The sequence below is a fragment of the Herpailurus yagouaroundi genome, unplaced genomic scaffold (assembly GCF_014898765.1).
Source record: "Herpailurus yagouaroundi ecotype Mexico unplaced genomic scaffold, PumYag 139, whole genome shotgun sequence".
NCBI classification, from domain to species: Eukaryota; Metazoa; Chordata; class Mammalia; order Carnivora; family Felidae; genus Herpailurus; species Herpailurus yagouaroundi.
Genome location: NW_024412394.1, coordinates 22,206,651 through 22,220,700, shown reverse-complemented (window position 1 = coordinate 22,220,700; position 14,050 = coordinate 22,206,651). Strand labels below are relative to the sequence as shown.

Here is a 14,050-nt window from a genome sequence, read left to right as displayed (position 1 = left end):
GTGTGTGTGTGTGTGTGTGTGAACTATTAGGCAGAGGAATTTCACTCGGTGGTGCATGCCCTCCTGGAGTGGCTGGCCGAGGCGGAGCAAACCCTTCGTTTCCATGGCGCTCTCCCAGATGATGAGGATGCTCTTCGGACTCTCATTGATCAGCATAAAGTGAGTTATATAGATGCTAAGTAAAACTAAATGAGAAAATCAAGTAGACCCAGGATCATAAATTTCAAATGGATGAATATTTCCCTCCCTGAGAAGTAATTAAAGATACTGGTACAGTTGAGAATTTACCTGTGTCCTCCTGGCTTACATAGGTATGTTCCCATGCCCCTACATATGAATAGCTATCTTTTCATGGTTTCTTTATGAAGAGGTGGTTATTCTAAAATCAGGGAATTTTCTAGGGAGTTATTTGGCTTCTGACCAAAACTGGCTGATTTCATTGCACTTGTACGTGCATTTCAAAGACGAAACTTCCGTAATGAGCGTTTGGCATTTATAAATTTATTTATAATGCATTGGGATTGTAAGTTAATAATTTTGACCTTTGTAAGTAAGACAAGTAACTGAATAACTTGTTCAAATTTTATTTTTAAATCTCTGTCAATTCTGGTTTTAATTGAGATCCACTTCAATTCTTTTGAGAAGTAGCCTGTAGTATAAATTATAAATTAAAAATGAATTCTGTAAGTAGATGCACTGTTGAACAGTTAACCAAAGTAAAAATCTGGCCACTGAGTTTTCAGGTCATCCTGTATTTTGTAACAGGTGTGTAGAACTAGCAAAACCCTTAAGAGAGTGGTCCAGATACATGTTAACACATGTTTTTTGTTTGTTTGTTTTTTTAACCCTCGACTTTAAAGAATTAGGAATTTGCAATGCTAACACTCAATGCAGTATTGATGTCAACATTTCCATTTAAAAGTTCTGTTTAACACCACAGAATAAGCTTATCTTTCATGGTCAAGTTGGAAATACATCATGAGTTCTGGTGTCACATGGATTCCATCATTTGTGGAGACTGCTTACAGTGATTACTGATGGATTGCCTAACCTATAGCAATGAAATCTTGCCTTGTCATTAACAAAAGTGATGTGAGCTTGTCTAACATTATCTGGAAGAATGAAATGCTACATAAACCATTTAAATTTGAAGCAGAATATAAGAGTAGGAAAATTGCAGCAAATTTATTGTGAATTTTTGATTCAATTCAATGTTTTGAAAATCTCTTACATTACTCTTGGCTGACCATCAGCCAGCATCGAGTTCCACTAACATACTTTGGTCTTAGAATAGCCTTTTGGAGCCCAGGCTACATGTCTGACTCTGACACCTTACAGAAAGGAGCCTCATGGTGGTATCTCCACCCTCACAGCAGCAAGGAAGCCCCAGAAACACCAGGAGGCAGGTATTGAGAGCAGAGGTAGTGTTGTGGGTTTTTTTATTTGTTTGTTTGTTTGTTTTTTACAACAAATTATCTTTATAAATATTTTATTTATTTATTTATTTTAGTGAGAGACTGAGAGCAAGCAGGGCAGGGGCAGGTCCTAAGCAGGCTCCCCACTACCAGCATGGAGCTCTAACTCATGAACCATGAGATCATGACCTGAGCTGAAATAGAGTTGGATGCTTAACCTGTTGAGCCACCCAGGCACCCCAATATTTTTAAATAGTGAAAAATTACATGTAATTTTATAAAAGTGGTGCTTAGTAATAATAATTTGCAGTAGCATCATCCATTCTTTCTGATCTCTTGCTTCCTTCACACTCCGACCAAATAAAAGTAAAACAGAGTATTTAAATTCTTAGCTCCAGGACTAGAGGCTTCTCGGTATAGTCCACTCTGTAAAACTGGCAAGCTTTCCCAGGTGAGCACTAACCACTTAGCATTCAGGGTTGGAAGAGCACAGAATGCAAGCAGGGAGTTGCTAGTCCAGTCGACAGCATTCTGGGCAGGACTCTGGCTCTGCTAGGTTAGGAGTGATGTAAAAGTACGTGGTCAGGTCACCTGTCCTTGGAAGAGCACAGCTGTTGTTGACCTCTTCCAGTAGGTCAACCTGTTACTGACCTGTTAAAGTTTTTTGTTTTTTTTCCCAGTAAAGTTTTTGTTTTCCTTCCAGTTAAGTGGATCTATATTGGGGAAAATTAAAATACTTTTATTTTTTTTTTTTTATTTTTTATTTTAATTAAAATACTTTTAAAAGTAGGTCATGGTATTTAAAAAGTAGGTCATGTTAATGGAGTATATTGTTAATCAAGCCTTGATGCCACAGCAGGAAAAATGTGTAAATGAAAGTGAAAAAAAAAAGCATTTATTCAGTCACAAAGACTCACAATTGAATAAGACACAGCCTTCTGATCTTGTGGACCTTAATATCCAGTAGATACCTATATGAACAGGTTAGTTTAGCAAAATACCAGAGTAGGAGCTATGTGACAGCTTCACAGACCTGGAAAACAAGACACTGTAGGAAACACATTTTCAAATCATCACCTTGATCACATGGCATGAGTAGTACTGATCGTCAACTGTGTCTGCAGCCCTTTGTCAGCCTGACTGAGGGATTGGGTGCTAGTAGATGCCTGACATTCATTATGGGGTTTTGGAAGCATGTGACCTTTTTTAAGGCAGAGGTGCTCATTTGTAACCACACTTTCAGAGTTCTGTGACCCATGTATCTATGAATTACAGTTCAGATGGTGTAAAGTACAGGTATATGTGTAAGACATTTGCCAAAAGGTGATTCGAAAGCTTCTCGAAGCCTTTTAAGGTTTATTCACCCCTCCAGGGCAGAGAATGGCTGTTACTAGCCTCTGAAAGGGACACTTCTCACACAGGCTGTCTGGTGATCAGGCCCCCAGCACCTCTAGCCTCTCCCTGACTCCTTCCTGCTAGACATTTGGGCCCCCTCACCCCAAATATTTATCATTTCTTGTTGAGCCTTCTCTCTTCCATGGCACTTTTTTGGTACATATCCCTATAATTCCTGGCACAGTTCATGCTATTTTAAATATACAACCTTCTTGTCTTCTTTGTTAGAACATATTTTTCTGCAATCAGTATTATTTCTGTCTGTGCTATTACTGTCCCTCTTGGTCCTGTTCTCCATTAATATAATATATCCAGATCTAGAAGAATGTATTTTTTGTGTAACATACTTTGTAAAGCAGGAGATGTCACCCTGTCCTCGAACTTTGAAATACTTGTTAGGAAGTACTTCATTTCCCATTTTTGTCCCTTCTCTCTTAATGCCCCAATTAGTGAATTTCTTCCAGCTGTGAATAAACCAATTGAAGTTCTTCTTTACTTAACTCTGACAGTCACATACACATCCCTGGAGTTTTGTTTTCAGCCAGTGCCAACAGTTAATCGAAGTCTTTCTTTCTGCTGTAGGAATTCATGAAGAAACTGGAAGAAAAAAGAGCTGCACTGAATAAAGCTACCAGCATGGGAGATGCCGTTTTGGCCATGTGCCATCCTGACTCCATCACCACCATTAAGCACTGGATAACCATCATCCGGGCCAGGTTTGAGGAGGTCAGTGTGTCTGAGGTCATCATTAGAGCAGCAACAGCTTTGAGAATGAGGGTGTGGAAACTTGGGCAACTGCGATACATTTATGACCGTGGGAACATGAGGCCTCTGCAAAGAAAAATGCTCTTTAAAATACCTTCCAGTGTGCATTACCTGTCTCTGAAGTCCACTTTTATTTTTAAAAGTTGAAATAGTTTTGCAGCTGTGCCCCTGCAACATGGAAAGGCAAATATTTGGTTCACTGTATTACTTTCTGTCCCACTTACACACTGTCTCTGTTGGATAAGCCAGCACTTGAATTGTATTTCAGACGAGCGTATGCTTGTGGAATGAAGTGCATGCATGAACTGAATTCTGTATCTTAAGATTTTAGCTATTTTTATTTCTGCTCAGTGCTACATGGAATAAGCATACCTGATCCTTCAGAGAATGCATGTTTGAATTTTTTAACGTTTGTTTGTTTATTTATTTATTTTAACATTTATTTATTTTTGAGAGACAGAGAGAGGCAGAGTATGAGCAGGGGAGGGAGAAAGAGAGAGAGAGGGAGACACAGAATCTGAAGTAGGCTCCAGGCTGTCAGTTGTTTATTAGCACAGAGCCCAACGCGCGGCTCGAACTCACGAACTGCAAGACTGTGACCTGAGCTAAAGTCAGACACTCAACCGACTGAGCCACCCAGGTGCCCCATTGTTTCTTTTTGGGAGAGAGAGAGAGAGCACGAGCAGGGGAGGGGCAGTTGGAGAGGGGGCCCTGAGGATCCATAGTGGTCTCTGTGCTGACAGTAGTGAGCCTGATGCAGGACTCGAACCCATGAACCGCAAGATCATGACCTCAGCCCAAGTTGGACACTTAACTGACTGACCCACCCAGGCGCCCCCAGCAAGTGCATATTTGAACTTAAATTAGAAAACACGAGGAAACCTGGGATGTGTATGACATCCATCTCCGCAAGCTGGCTCTTGGTACCACGGATGGGATATAGAAAGACTGGAAGTATTATGAGTCCGGCCCAGGATGATCCCAATTTACATTTAAATTTTGTGGTTTTTATATCAATTAAATAATTAAGATGAAAGAAATTCAGGGAAATTTTTTTTTTTCCCCAACAGGTGTTGGCCTGGGCAAAGCAGCATCAACAGAGATTAGCAAGTGCTCTGGCTGGGCTCATTGCTAAACAGGAATTGTTGGAAGCTTTGCTGGCTTGGCTGCAATGGGCTGAAACCACGTTGAGTGATAAGGACAAGGAAGTCATCCCCCAGGAAATCGAAGAGGTGAAAGCCCTCATTGCAGAGCACCAGGTAAAATAAATCTCATCCTAACCCCTGGTTCTTTATTTCACCACCATACTGCTCAAAAGATTGCTTTGTGCTTGTTACCTTCATGTCCTCAAGTCGTTCCTCCTGGGTTTCTAATTCCTTACCTTTATTTTCAGCTCTGTCCCATCCTGTTCTCTCTTTCGGCGATCTCCCTTTTTTATTGCTCCCTGCTTGTGTATTCCACTGTCTGGTGCTGAGCATCTCCCATGATGTCCACCAATACGCCAGTATTTCAAATATATCCTGTCTACAAGGGAATGCATCGTCTTGTTAAGAAAAAAAAAAAAAAAGCTACTGCTCTATCCTAATCTGTTTTAAACTTTGAAATGATGAGCGTCACATTAACGCTGACTTGTTTGCTTGTTAGTCTGTTTAATATATATTATTAAAGGTCAGCTTAGTTGGCTGAGAGTTAACATCGCTATTATATCTTAATGAAGGTATGAGCCATCCATGTCCGAAATGGCCCTGAAGTGCCTCACGCCATGTTCTCTGTGATGAGAGCTCTTCCATGTGACAGATACTCCAGAAATGTGTTACTCCACTTTTCACTTTTATCCCCCTCCTCTTTTTTTCACCCCTTTTCACCACAATCTGTGCCTTTGCCACATATTCCAGATATTGGGATATGTAAGTCAGTAAGCCTAAGGAGATGAGATAAGAAATGGCAAGATAGTCAAACCTGTTAAATGGAAACTTTAACCTGAATAACTTTTATCTGCCTTGGCATAGCATATATGTTAACAGGACTATTTAAAATATATCCACATTTAATGTGGATGCTTTACATCACTGTACATCAGCGCCATCTTAAATATTTCAAATATGTAAGTGAAATGTGCTACAAAGAAGTTCTAAGCACCAACCCAGTTAACTAGTTGCTTTGCAGATAAATGCTCACTTTAAGATTCTTCAGAAAGAGCTTGGGCTGATACCCAGGCAGATTATGTGTGGTCTTCAAACTAAAACAAATTACTGTTACAATGCTGAAATTACTTAACAGGTATCACATTTTATATTCTTTACATATGAGTAAATGCTTTGTTATGTGGGCTTACATTTTTTCCCCCAAAGATGCAACATGTTTATTCCTTTTTCCAGACATAATAGCATGGTCCTTTTATCCTTTTGTTTTTAGTTCACTTCTAAAGATAGTTTTCTCTGATATACTTGTATTTAATTGACATTGACATTTCAGACCTTCATGGAGGAAATGACCAGAAAACAACCTGATGTGGATAAAGTTACCAAGACCTACAAGAGGAGGGCAGCTGATCCTGCCTCATTACAGTCCCATATTCCAGTCCTGGATAAGGGACGAGCAGGAAGTAAGCAGTGGCTAATTTCTTTAATGATTATTATTTATTATTTTTTCTTTTTAGAGAGAAAGAATGCGAGGAGGGGAGAGGGGCAGAGGGAGAGAGAAAGTATCCTAAGCAGGATCCACACTCAACACAGAGCCTGACATGGGGCTCGATCCCACAACCCTGGGATCATGACCTGAGCTGAAAGCAAGAGTTGGACACCCATCCTGCTGAGCCATACAGGCGCCCCCTAATTTCTTTAAAATGAATATGGTTAAGCAAGGAAGTTAGTTTTGAATTGTCGTTTGAAATTTTAGAACAATTGGTGATTCTGTGACCTCTCTATCATAAAAGGTTTCCTTGAAAGAATACGTGGGCTCAAATATTGTAGCAACTTATTTAAAAATAAAGAAAAAGATATATCCAGGTCTCTGTGTGTAAATTTATTTGCTTGAAGGGTATCTTTTAGATTAGTTAGAAGAAACTGGAAAAAATTTGCAACAAGAACAGAAATCATCATCTCCATTTGCTTTCATTATATAACTAGCCCTAAGATGGAATATAACAGAAATAACCATGACTTGGGTAAAGTTCATGACCTAACTATTCATTGGTGACCAGCAGTCCAATAGATTTTGCCCATGTTCATATGACTTCAGGTTCTATTTACTTCTCAGACTATCTTGACTCCACAAAAGAGTGTCAAAAGTGACACTTAAAACAATAATAGCTGGTTTGGAGAAGATTTAAAATAAGCAAAATTTATCTCTGAATAGTGGTATATTTTATGTATTTCTGAATAGTGCCTTAATTTAAAAAATGGTTTCAGATCTTTTAGTTACTGTATTGCACAAGGGGGCAAGGTAACAATGTGATTAAGAACTCTGGAGACAGACTCCTTGGCTCTTCTCACGACTTACCAACTAGGGAGATATAACCTTAGACAAGTTACTTAAACTCTGTCTGAGCCTCAATTTACTCATCTGTATAAGGGAATAACTTCATTGGATTCTGGTAACAATTAAATGAGCTGATGTGTGTGAGGTGGTTAGCATACTTCTTGGCATGTAGTTAAATGCTCAATAAATATTAGCTATTGATAACTCCAATAGGAGTTAGGAACTCTGGGCATTTCCCAGCTTGGACACTCACTTCCTGTATGACTTTAGGCCAGTAGTTTTTCTAGGCCACATTTAATCAGGTAGATGAGGAAAATGCATTGAGACAATTGTTCTGTGACATTATAAAAACTTGTGAAAAATAGCCAGAAAAGAGGGAGAAAACTTTAGTAAGGCAGGAAATTGGGGTATGAGACTATGCACGGGAAACATGCAATCTCAGCGGGAAATGGATTTGGATGAACGCTGGGATTTTACACACACTTAGATATTTGAGTGCAATTTGTAAAGTATCTTGCTCTGACTCTAATGAATGGCCAATGTCTCCTGCCCTCACCTGCCCTCCTTTCAGCCTTTTTTTCTAAGAAGGGCAGCTGAGTGTGTGTAGCTTATTCTAAGATAAGTCTCACTGTCCTGGGAGATCTCTTTTATCATCCCTTAACAAGAGAGAAGATCACAAGGTAATTCATTGTCATTGAAATGGCATGGATTTTAAGCTGGAAAATGCTTTTAAACATAATTTTATAAGAGATCATTCCAGTATTTAAATGCCCTTGTCAAGATATGTTTCTCTAATTTATACCAAAGATCCTTGGTAAGTAAAACAGATTTGGACTTGAACATTATGCATCATCTAAATAGCATATTTCTAAATAATTAAGGTGATTCAGTCTTAGCTGGGAATGATAAAGGCCCGGCCTTAACATATTTCAGAACCCTGGAAACTGCCCTCCTAACTAAAGTTGTATTTTAACAGGAAAGCGCTTCCCAGCATCAAGCTTCTATCCCTCTGGATCACAGACACAAATCGAAACCAAGAATCCCAGGGTCAACTTGTTGGTGAGCAAATGGCAGCAAGTTTGGCTCCTCGCACTGGAAAGAAGGAGGAAGCTTAATGATGCCTTGGACAGACTGGAAGAGGTTAGAAAACTCATACATTCTGCACCCCTGATATATGGGATATGGGTTTAGGGAATCAGTATAATAAAAAATTATAATTGACCCTTGAACAACATGAGCATTAGAGGCACCAACACCCTTCCACACACCACATAGTCAAAAATCTACATATAACGTTTGACTCCCCCAAAACTTAACTGCTTAATAGCCTACTGTTGACCAGAATCCTTACTGATAACAATCAATTAACACAAATTTTGTATATTTGTTATATACTGTGTTCTTACAATCAAATATGCTAGAAGAGGGGAAATGTTATTGAGAAAATCACAAGAAAAAAAATCACAAGGAAGAGAAAATACGTCTTTTTTTATTTTGTAAAAAACCTGCATGTAAGTGGATCCACACAATTCAAACCCATATTGTTCAAGGGTCAAACTATAATGTTTAAACATAAGCAGAAGCTGACTCCTTAAGAAAAGGAATCAGATCCAGCTTGGGGCGCCTGGGTGGCTCAGTCAGTTGAGCATTCGACTCTTGATTTTGCCTCAGGTCATAATCTCATGGTTCATGAGTTCAAGCGCCATGTTGGGCTCTGTGCTGGTGGCATGGAGCCTGCTTGGGATTCTCTCTCTCCCTTTCCTCTGCCCCTCCCCTGCTTGCTTGCTCTCGCTCTCTCTCTCTCTCTCTCTCTCAAATAAAATTTTTAAAAAAATTAAAAAGAAAAGATCCAGCTTGACATATGTTTGCTTGGTATTACCTGGAAAATGTAACCGTTTATAGTTCAGATATTTTCATTATTTATATTCTGTGATCTGAGATTTAGAGTTTCAGATTCTGAAACTGGGAAATTTTTAGAAGCCTAAAGGAGGTAGAATGACAAATAGCAGAGAGAGAACAGAGGTAAGTGCTACCACGCTGGGCCTGGTGCTCAGTGGGCAGAGAACTTTCTAGAGGTGTTATTACTTTGGGGCATGATCACATTGGCATGATCAGAAATTTTCAGTTTGAGGGTGCCTGGGGGGCTCAGTTTGTTGAGCATCCAGCTCTTGATCTTGGCCCAGGTCTTGATCTCACAATTCGTGAGTTCAAGCCCCACATTGGGCTCTGCACTGACAGCACAGAGTCTGCTTGGGATTCTCTCTCTCTCTCTCTCTCTCTCTCTCTCTCTCTCTGCCCCTCCCCAGCTTGTGTTCTCTCTGTCTCTGTCTCTGTCTTTGTCTCTCTCTCAAAATAAATAAAAACTTAAAAAAAATTTTTTTTCAGTTTGACTTTTTGAGGAATTTTTATTTGTAAAGAAAAGCCAGTGACACTAGTGAAATTACAGGAAAAATGTTTCTGAGTTCTCTGTGCAAGATCATACCTTTGTTTGAAGTGGGAAAGATAGGTGCTTTATCTAGAAGATCATTAAAAATAACTTTATTCATAAAGTATAAGATATAATTTGAGCACTGGATTAACCAAAATACATTTTGTCCTTTCCAGCTGAGGGAATTTGCTAACTTTGATTTTGATATCTGGCGCAAAAAATACATGAGATGGATGAATCATAAGAAATCTCGAGTGATGGACTTCTTCAGGAGAATTGATAAAGATCAGGATGGGAAAATAACCCGACAAGAATTTATTGATGGAATTCTTTCCTCAAGTAAGTCCCAACAGGGGTGACTGTAAATGATGTAATTTTTAAAGAAAATAAGCACCGTTTAAACTTGTGCTACCAATAAAGCATAGCCTTTAAACTTGGCTGTGAAGTCACAGCCCTCAGTGAAAAGTGCCCTTGGTAAAATTCATGGGTTTGGATTCAGGCACACTTGTAATTGTGTAACCACAATTAGTATATTCCTTGTTCCACTGCAGCTGTGTCCTCATTAGGATAATAAACTTAATAATATTTGATTCTTAGATTGTTTGGCCTGACATATAATGGGAAGTCAATAAACGCAAGTCAGTCTCTTCCCTTTTTTTGTTCTAATTGACATTCTGATCATTGTCATTAGTAGGAAATTAGAACTCTTTAAAAATTCTTAAGGTATTTGTCACCTTATTGGTAGTTTAGCCATATGGATGTGCCTTCTCTGGAAGATGTTACTGGAAGTAATTCTTAAAGGAAATTTAATACAATCATATGAATGTGTATATTCATATGTATAAAATCCATATATTCCTTAAGTAAAGTGGTAGTTGAACCGTATGAAACTTACTAATATGAAACAGTTTTTGAACTAGAAAAATAGCAGTTTCAAGTGATTCACCCTGGTGTAGTCATTAAAGATAAATGTAGGTCCTATACACTGGTTTCGTTTGTTTCGATGTCAATCGGCTTCTTAAAAGGATTTTAATATATTTGATGACCCTGATAATTTAACTGGCAGCATTAAGATCAAAATAATACAATCAAGAATGTCTTGAGGCAGAATTAACATGTTATACCTCTTCCTTTTTTTTTTTTAAAGCTTAAATCTTTTGTCAAATGTTACTGTAAATAGCTAGGTTTTTAAAAACTTTCATTGGGAATGTAGTATGGCTTATTCTGAAGAGTATCCTAATTATCATTCATACGTGGAATCTAAATACAGAGTTAAACTCAGAGTGGAAAAGTGGTTGCCAGGGTCTGGGGGTGGGGGTGAGGGGAAATAGGGAGAGTCTGGTACAAGAGTACAGTCTTTCACCGTATGGTGAGTAAGGTCTGAGGTTCTAAAGTATAATGTGGTGACTCTAGTTGATAATACTGTACTGTGTCATTGAAATTTTCTAAGTGAGTGGAACTTAAGTTTTCAGAAAAACAAAACAAAACAAAAAGATAGATATGTGAGGTGATGGATGTGTTAGCTAACTTGATGGGCGGAATCCTTTCACAGTGTGTACATGTATCAAATCATCACAATATACACTTTTCATTGTCTTATAATTTTATTTGTCAGTTATACCTCAGTAATGCTATTTACTATTATCTGAAAATTTTAGAGTTTCCAACCAGCCGCCTGGAGATGAGCGCAGTTGCAGACATCTTTGACAGAGACGGCGATGGATACATTGACTACTATGAGTTTGTAGCGGCCCTTCATCCGAATAAAGACGCATATAAACCTGTCACTGACGCCGACAAAATCGAGGATGAGGTATCATTATCTTTCCGCCACCTGCAACAACATCTTGTGCTGCCAGGATATCCTGCACAACCCATGCAGCCGTTTTATTTATTTCATTTTGAGTTGTCCTGTCAAGGTTTTAAGGATTCCGCAGTGTGTAATAACATTAAAGTGGACATTTCATTGTTCTTTTTGGCAGGTGACAAGACAAGTAGCTAAGTGTAAATGTGCAAAACGATTTCAAGTTGAACAGATCGGAGATAACAAATACAGGGTAAGTCTGCAAAATAACGGTTTAGTTCTCTTGAAGGAGAAAAATTGAAATTTGTATGCAATTTGATCTGCATTGCTTTCCAGGCCCTCACATCACAATATAGTGGTCTATAAAATTCCAACTTTTGTCATTTTACATTCTATAAACATAGCCTGCATTTTGTAAATTAGGACATATCTTTGACATGTACGTTACTTTTAAGGAGGAAAACACATCTCACATACTCAAGTTGGTTCGTGTGACTTATAATATATTTTATTATGACTACAGGTAAGTTTTCATATTTCTAGTAACAAAGCTATTCCAAGCCAGAACCATAAAGTTAAAAATGTTGACTCATTTTTAGAAAAGTGAAAAAAGAGGCAATGTTTTCCACTTGTACAGTTATTTTTCCTTTCATTCGAAGTCTCAAAAGCTCAGTCCACCTTCTTCAGAACAATTATTTGAAGACTAATGTGACTTTGTCACTCCTCTCTCTTTTTTTTCTCTGTTTTGGGATATCTCTTATATGTAGTAGCTAGACAGGAAATGTGCTGAGTTTCCCTAATACAGTTTGTTACTTACAAATGAGATTTTTTTAAATTTTAATTTGTATATTTCCACATTGGAAAATATTCAACTACATATTTGAATTTCTAACCTAAATTTGAAACCCAAAGCTTTTCAAAAAAACTTGTATAGGAAATTTTCTGCCTATTTGGTTTGAAGTCTGAACACATGGGTACCTGCACATTTCTAAACTAGGTACTGTATCCAGGAGCCCCGAGTGTGAAAGATTGTGTGTGTGTGTATGTGTGTGTGTGTGTTCTAGAGTCATATAGAAAGTTTCCTATTGAACTAATTGTGTCTTTCTTCCATTTTTCATTTTTTTTTTATCAGTTCTTCCTGGGAAATCAGGTATAAACCAGTGGAATGTATTCTCAAGTTCCCAATGATTTTTTTTTAACTTTAATTCATAGCCATTAAAGCTTGCCATGGCCAATCTTTCCCATGCTGTTGCCCTAGCTACTACATTGTTGGTTGGCGTGGTGTTTCTGTAAATGCTGTAAGGATCCTTGATCCAGGATTCCTTTTTGCAGTGTGTCTTAAATGAGGAGATTACTTTTAAGCAAACCAGATAATAAATTGTAGCTTGACTGGTCACAGTGTTGCAAATGCAGTTTTTAATTCCAGTTAATAATAATATGTTATATGTATTTTATGCAAATACTCATTGGAACACAAATTTGATTCTGCACACATCTCTACACTGTATTTAACCATTGAGGTCACATGGTCTACAGTAGCTAGAGAAGGACCAGCGTCAGGCAATGACGTGAGAAGACAGAGAAGTGAGAAGTCTCCCTGGCACTCAGCCACAAGTAATGTGTTCTCTCCAAAGCAGCTATTGTCCTATTTGTCCTAAATCATCAATTTTAGGGATTTGCATTTTCCAAGTAGAAATTTTAACTCTGGAGGTTTTAACTGGTATCATTCATTTTGAGGACATGTATCTCCCATATGAAATCCTAAACCACGCTTTATCCCATTTTGACTTCACATTGAAGTCAGTATAAACTGTCCAGTGGCACTGTATCATGATCACAAGTTCTAGAACTAAAGATAAGAGAAATTGTGTTTTGATTTAAACAAAGGAGAAGAGTTCTTCCCTGTATGCTTTTGGAAAGAAGCATACTATTTGTAATACCTGACCATATCATATTAGATATTCCTCTGCCTCTCAGTTGTTAAGCCATATTGTAGCTTAAGTTTCAAATTCCCTTTTACTCCCATTTATTGCAAGCACATAATTTTTTCAAATAGAAATTTTCAGGTCCTTCGAATTAATGTCTTTAAAACTTGGCATTAAGTAAAATATATAAAAAGTTACTGTCCTGTTCACTTATTATTATTTTCTGAGTTAGCAATTGGGGTAGTATTTTTTATTTGTGGAAAGGATGAGAAAAATGCTCACTTTAAATGGTTTTATTTACTGAAAACACAAAGAGCAACATTAATCTATTTTTTTCTTACATCACGATTTGGCTGTTAGGAAAATTAGAGAAATTCTGAAGGCAATGTTATTGTCTAGAAAATACATTCTCAAAATAAAAATTTATATTTATTAGACTTGAAATATCTCTATAAAATAGTAATTCTCCTTTTGTTTTGAACATAATCTTGGATTGAAAGTATCTTGTCTAATTATCTGGTTTCTTAAGGGTAATTTTCTTTAAATCCCTTCCTTTTCCTTTGCTTATTAGCAGCACCAAATTTTTTTCTAACAAAATAAATATATATTTTAATTTCAAAATTTTAATTTACATTTCAGGAACCGGTTCAATTATAAGAGAGTTTAAATCTTAAGGCTTGAAAATGGACTACTTTAGAAATAGCAATATAAAAAGGGTTGATGTAAAACGCATGAGTTCCTGCTGGTGCATTTTACATGCTTTCCAGGTCCTTTTGAGTTTCAGGGTCATGGGTTGGCTTTGTTTTAGGTTCTATTCCTGAAACTCAATGTTAAAGCA

General features: G+C 37.6%; 1 protein-coding gene across 25 annotated transcripts in view; it reads left to right on the top strand.

Moving 5' to 3' along the window:
• DST (dystonin) overlaps positions 1-14,050 on the top strand; it is a 510,899-nt gene that overhangs the window by 487,267 nt on the left and 9,582 nt on the right. For 21 of the 25 annotated variants that reach the window (XM_040473816.1, XM_040473814.1, XM_040473810.1 and 18 more), the window contains 9 exons: positions 31-159; positions 3,393-3,536; positions 4,646-4,834; positions 6,051-6,180; positions 8,032-8,195; positions 9,660-9,822; positions 11,142-11,296; positions 11,466-11,540; positions 12,420-12,437. In XM_040473816.1, the coding sequence (XP_040329750.1) occupies positions 31-159; positions 3,393-3,536; positions 4,646-4,834; positions 6,051-6,180; positions 8,032-8,195; positions 9,660-9,822; positions 11,142-11,296; positions 11,466-11,540; positions 12,420-12,437 (1,167 nt within the window). The remainder of the gene's footprint in view (positions 1-30; positions 160-3,392; positions 3,537-4,645; positions 4,835-6,050; positions 6,181-8,031; positions 8,196-9,659; positions 9,823-11,141; positions 11,297-11,465; positions 11,541-12,419; positions 12,438-14,050) is intronic. The other 4 variants (XM_040473833.1, XM_040473812.1, XM_040473807.1 and 1 more) reach the window with 1 other exon arrangement.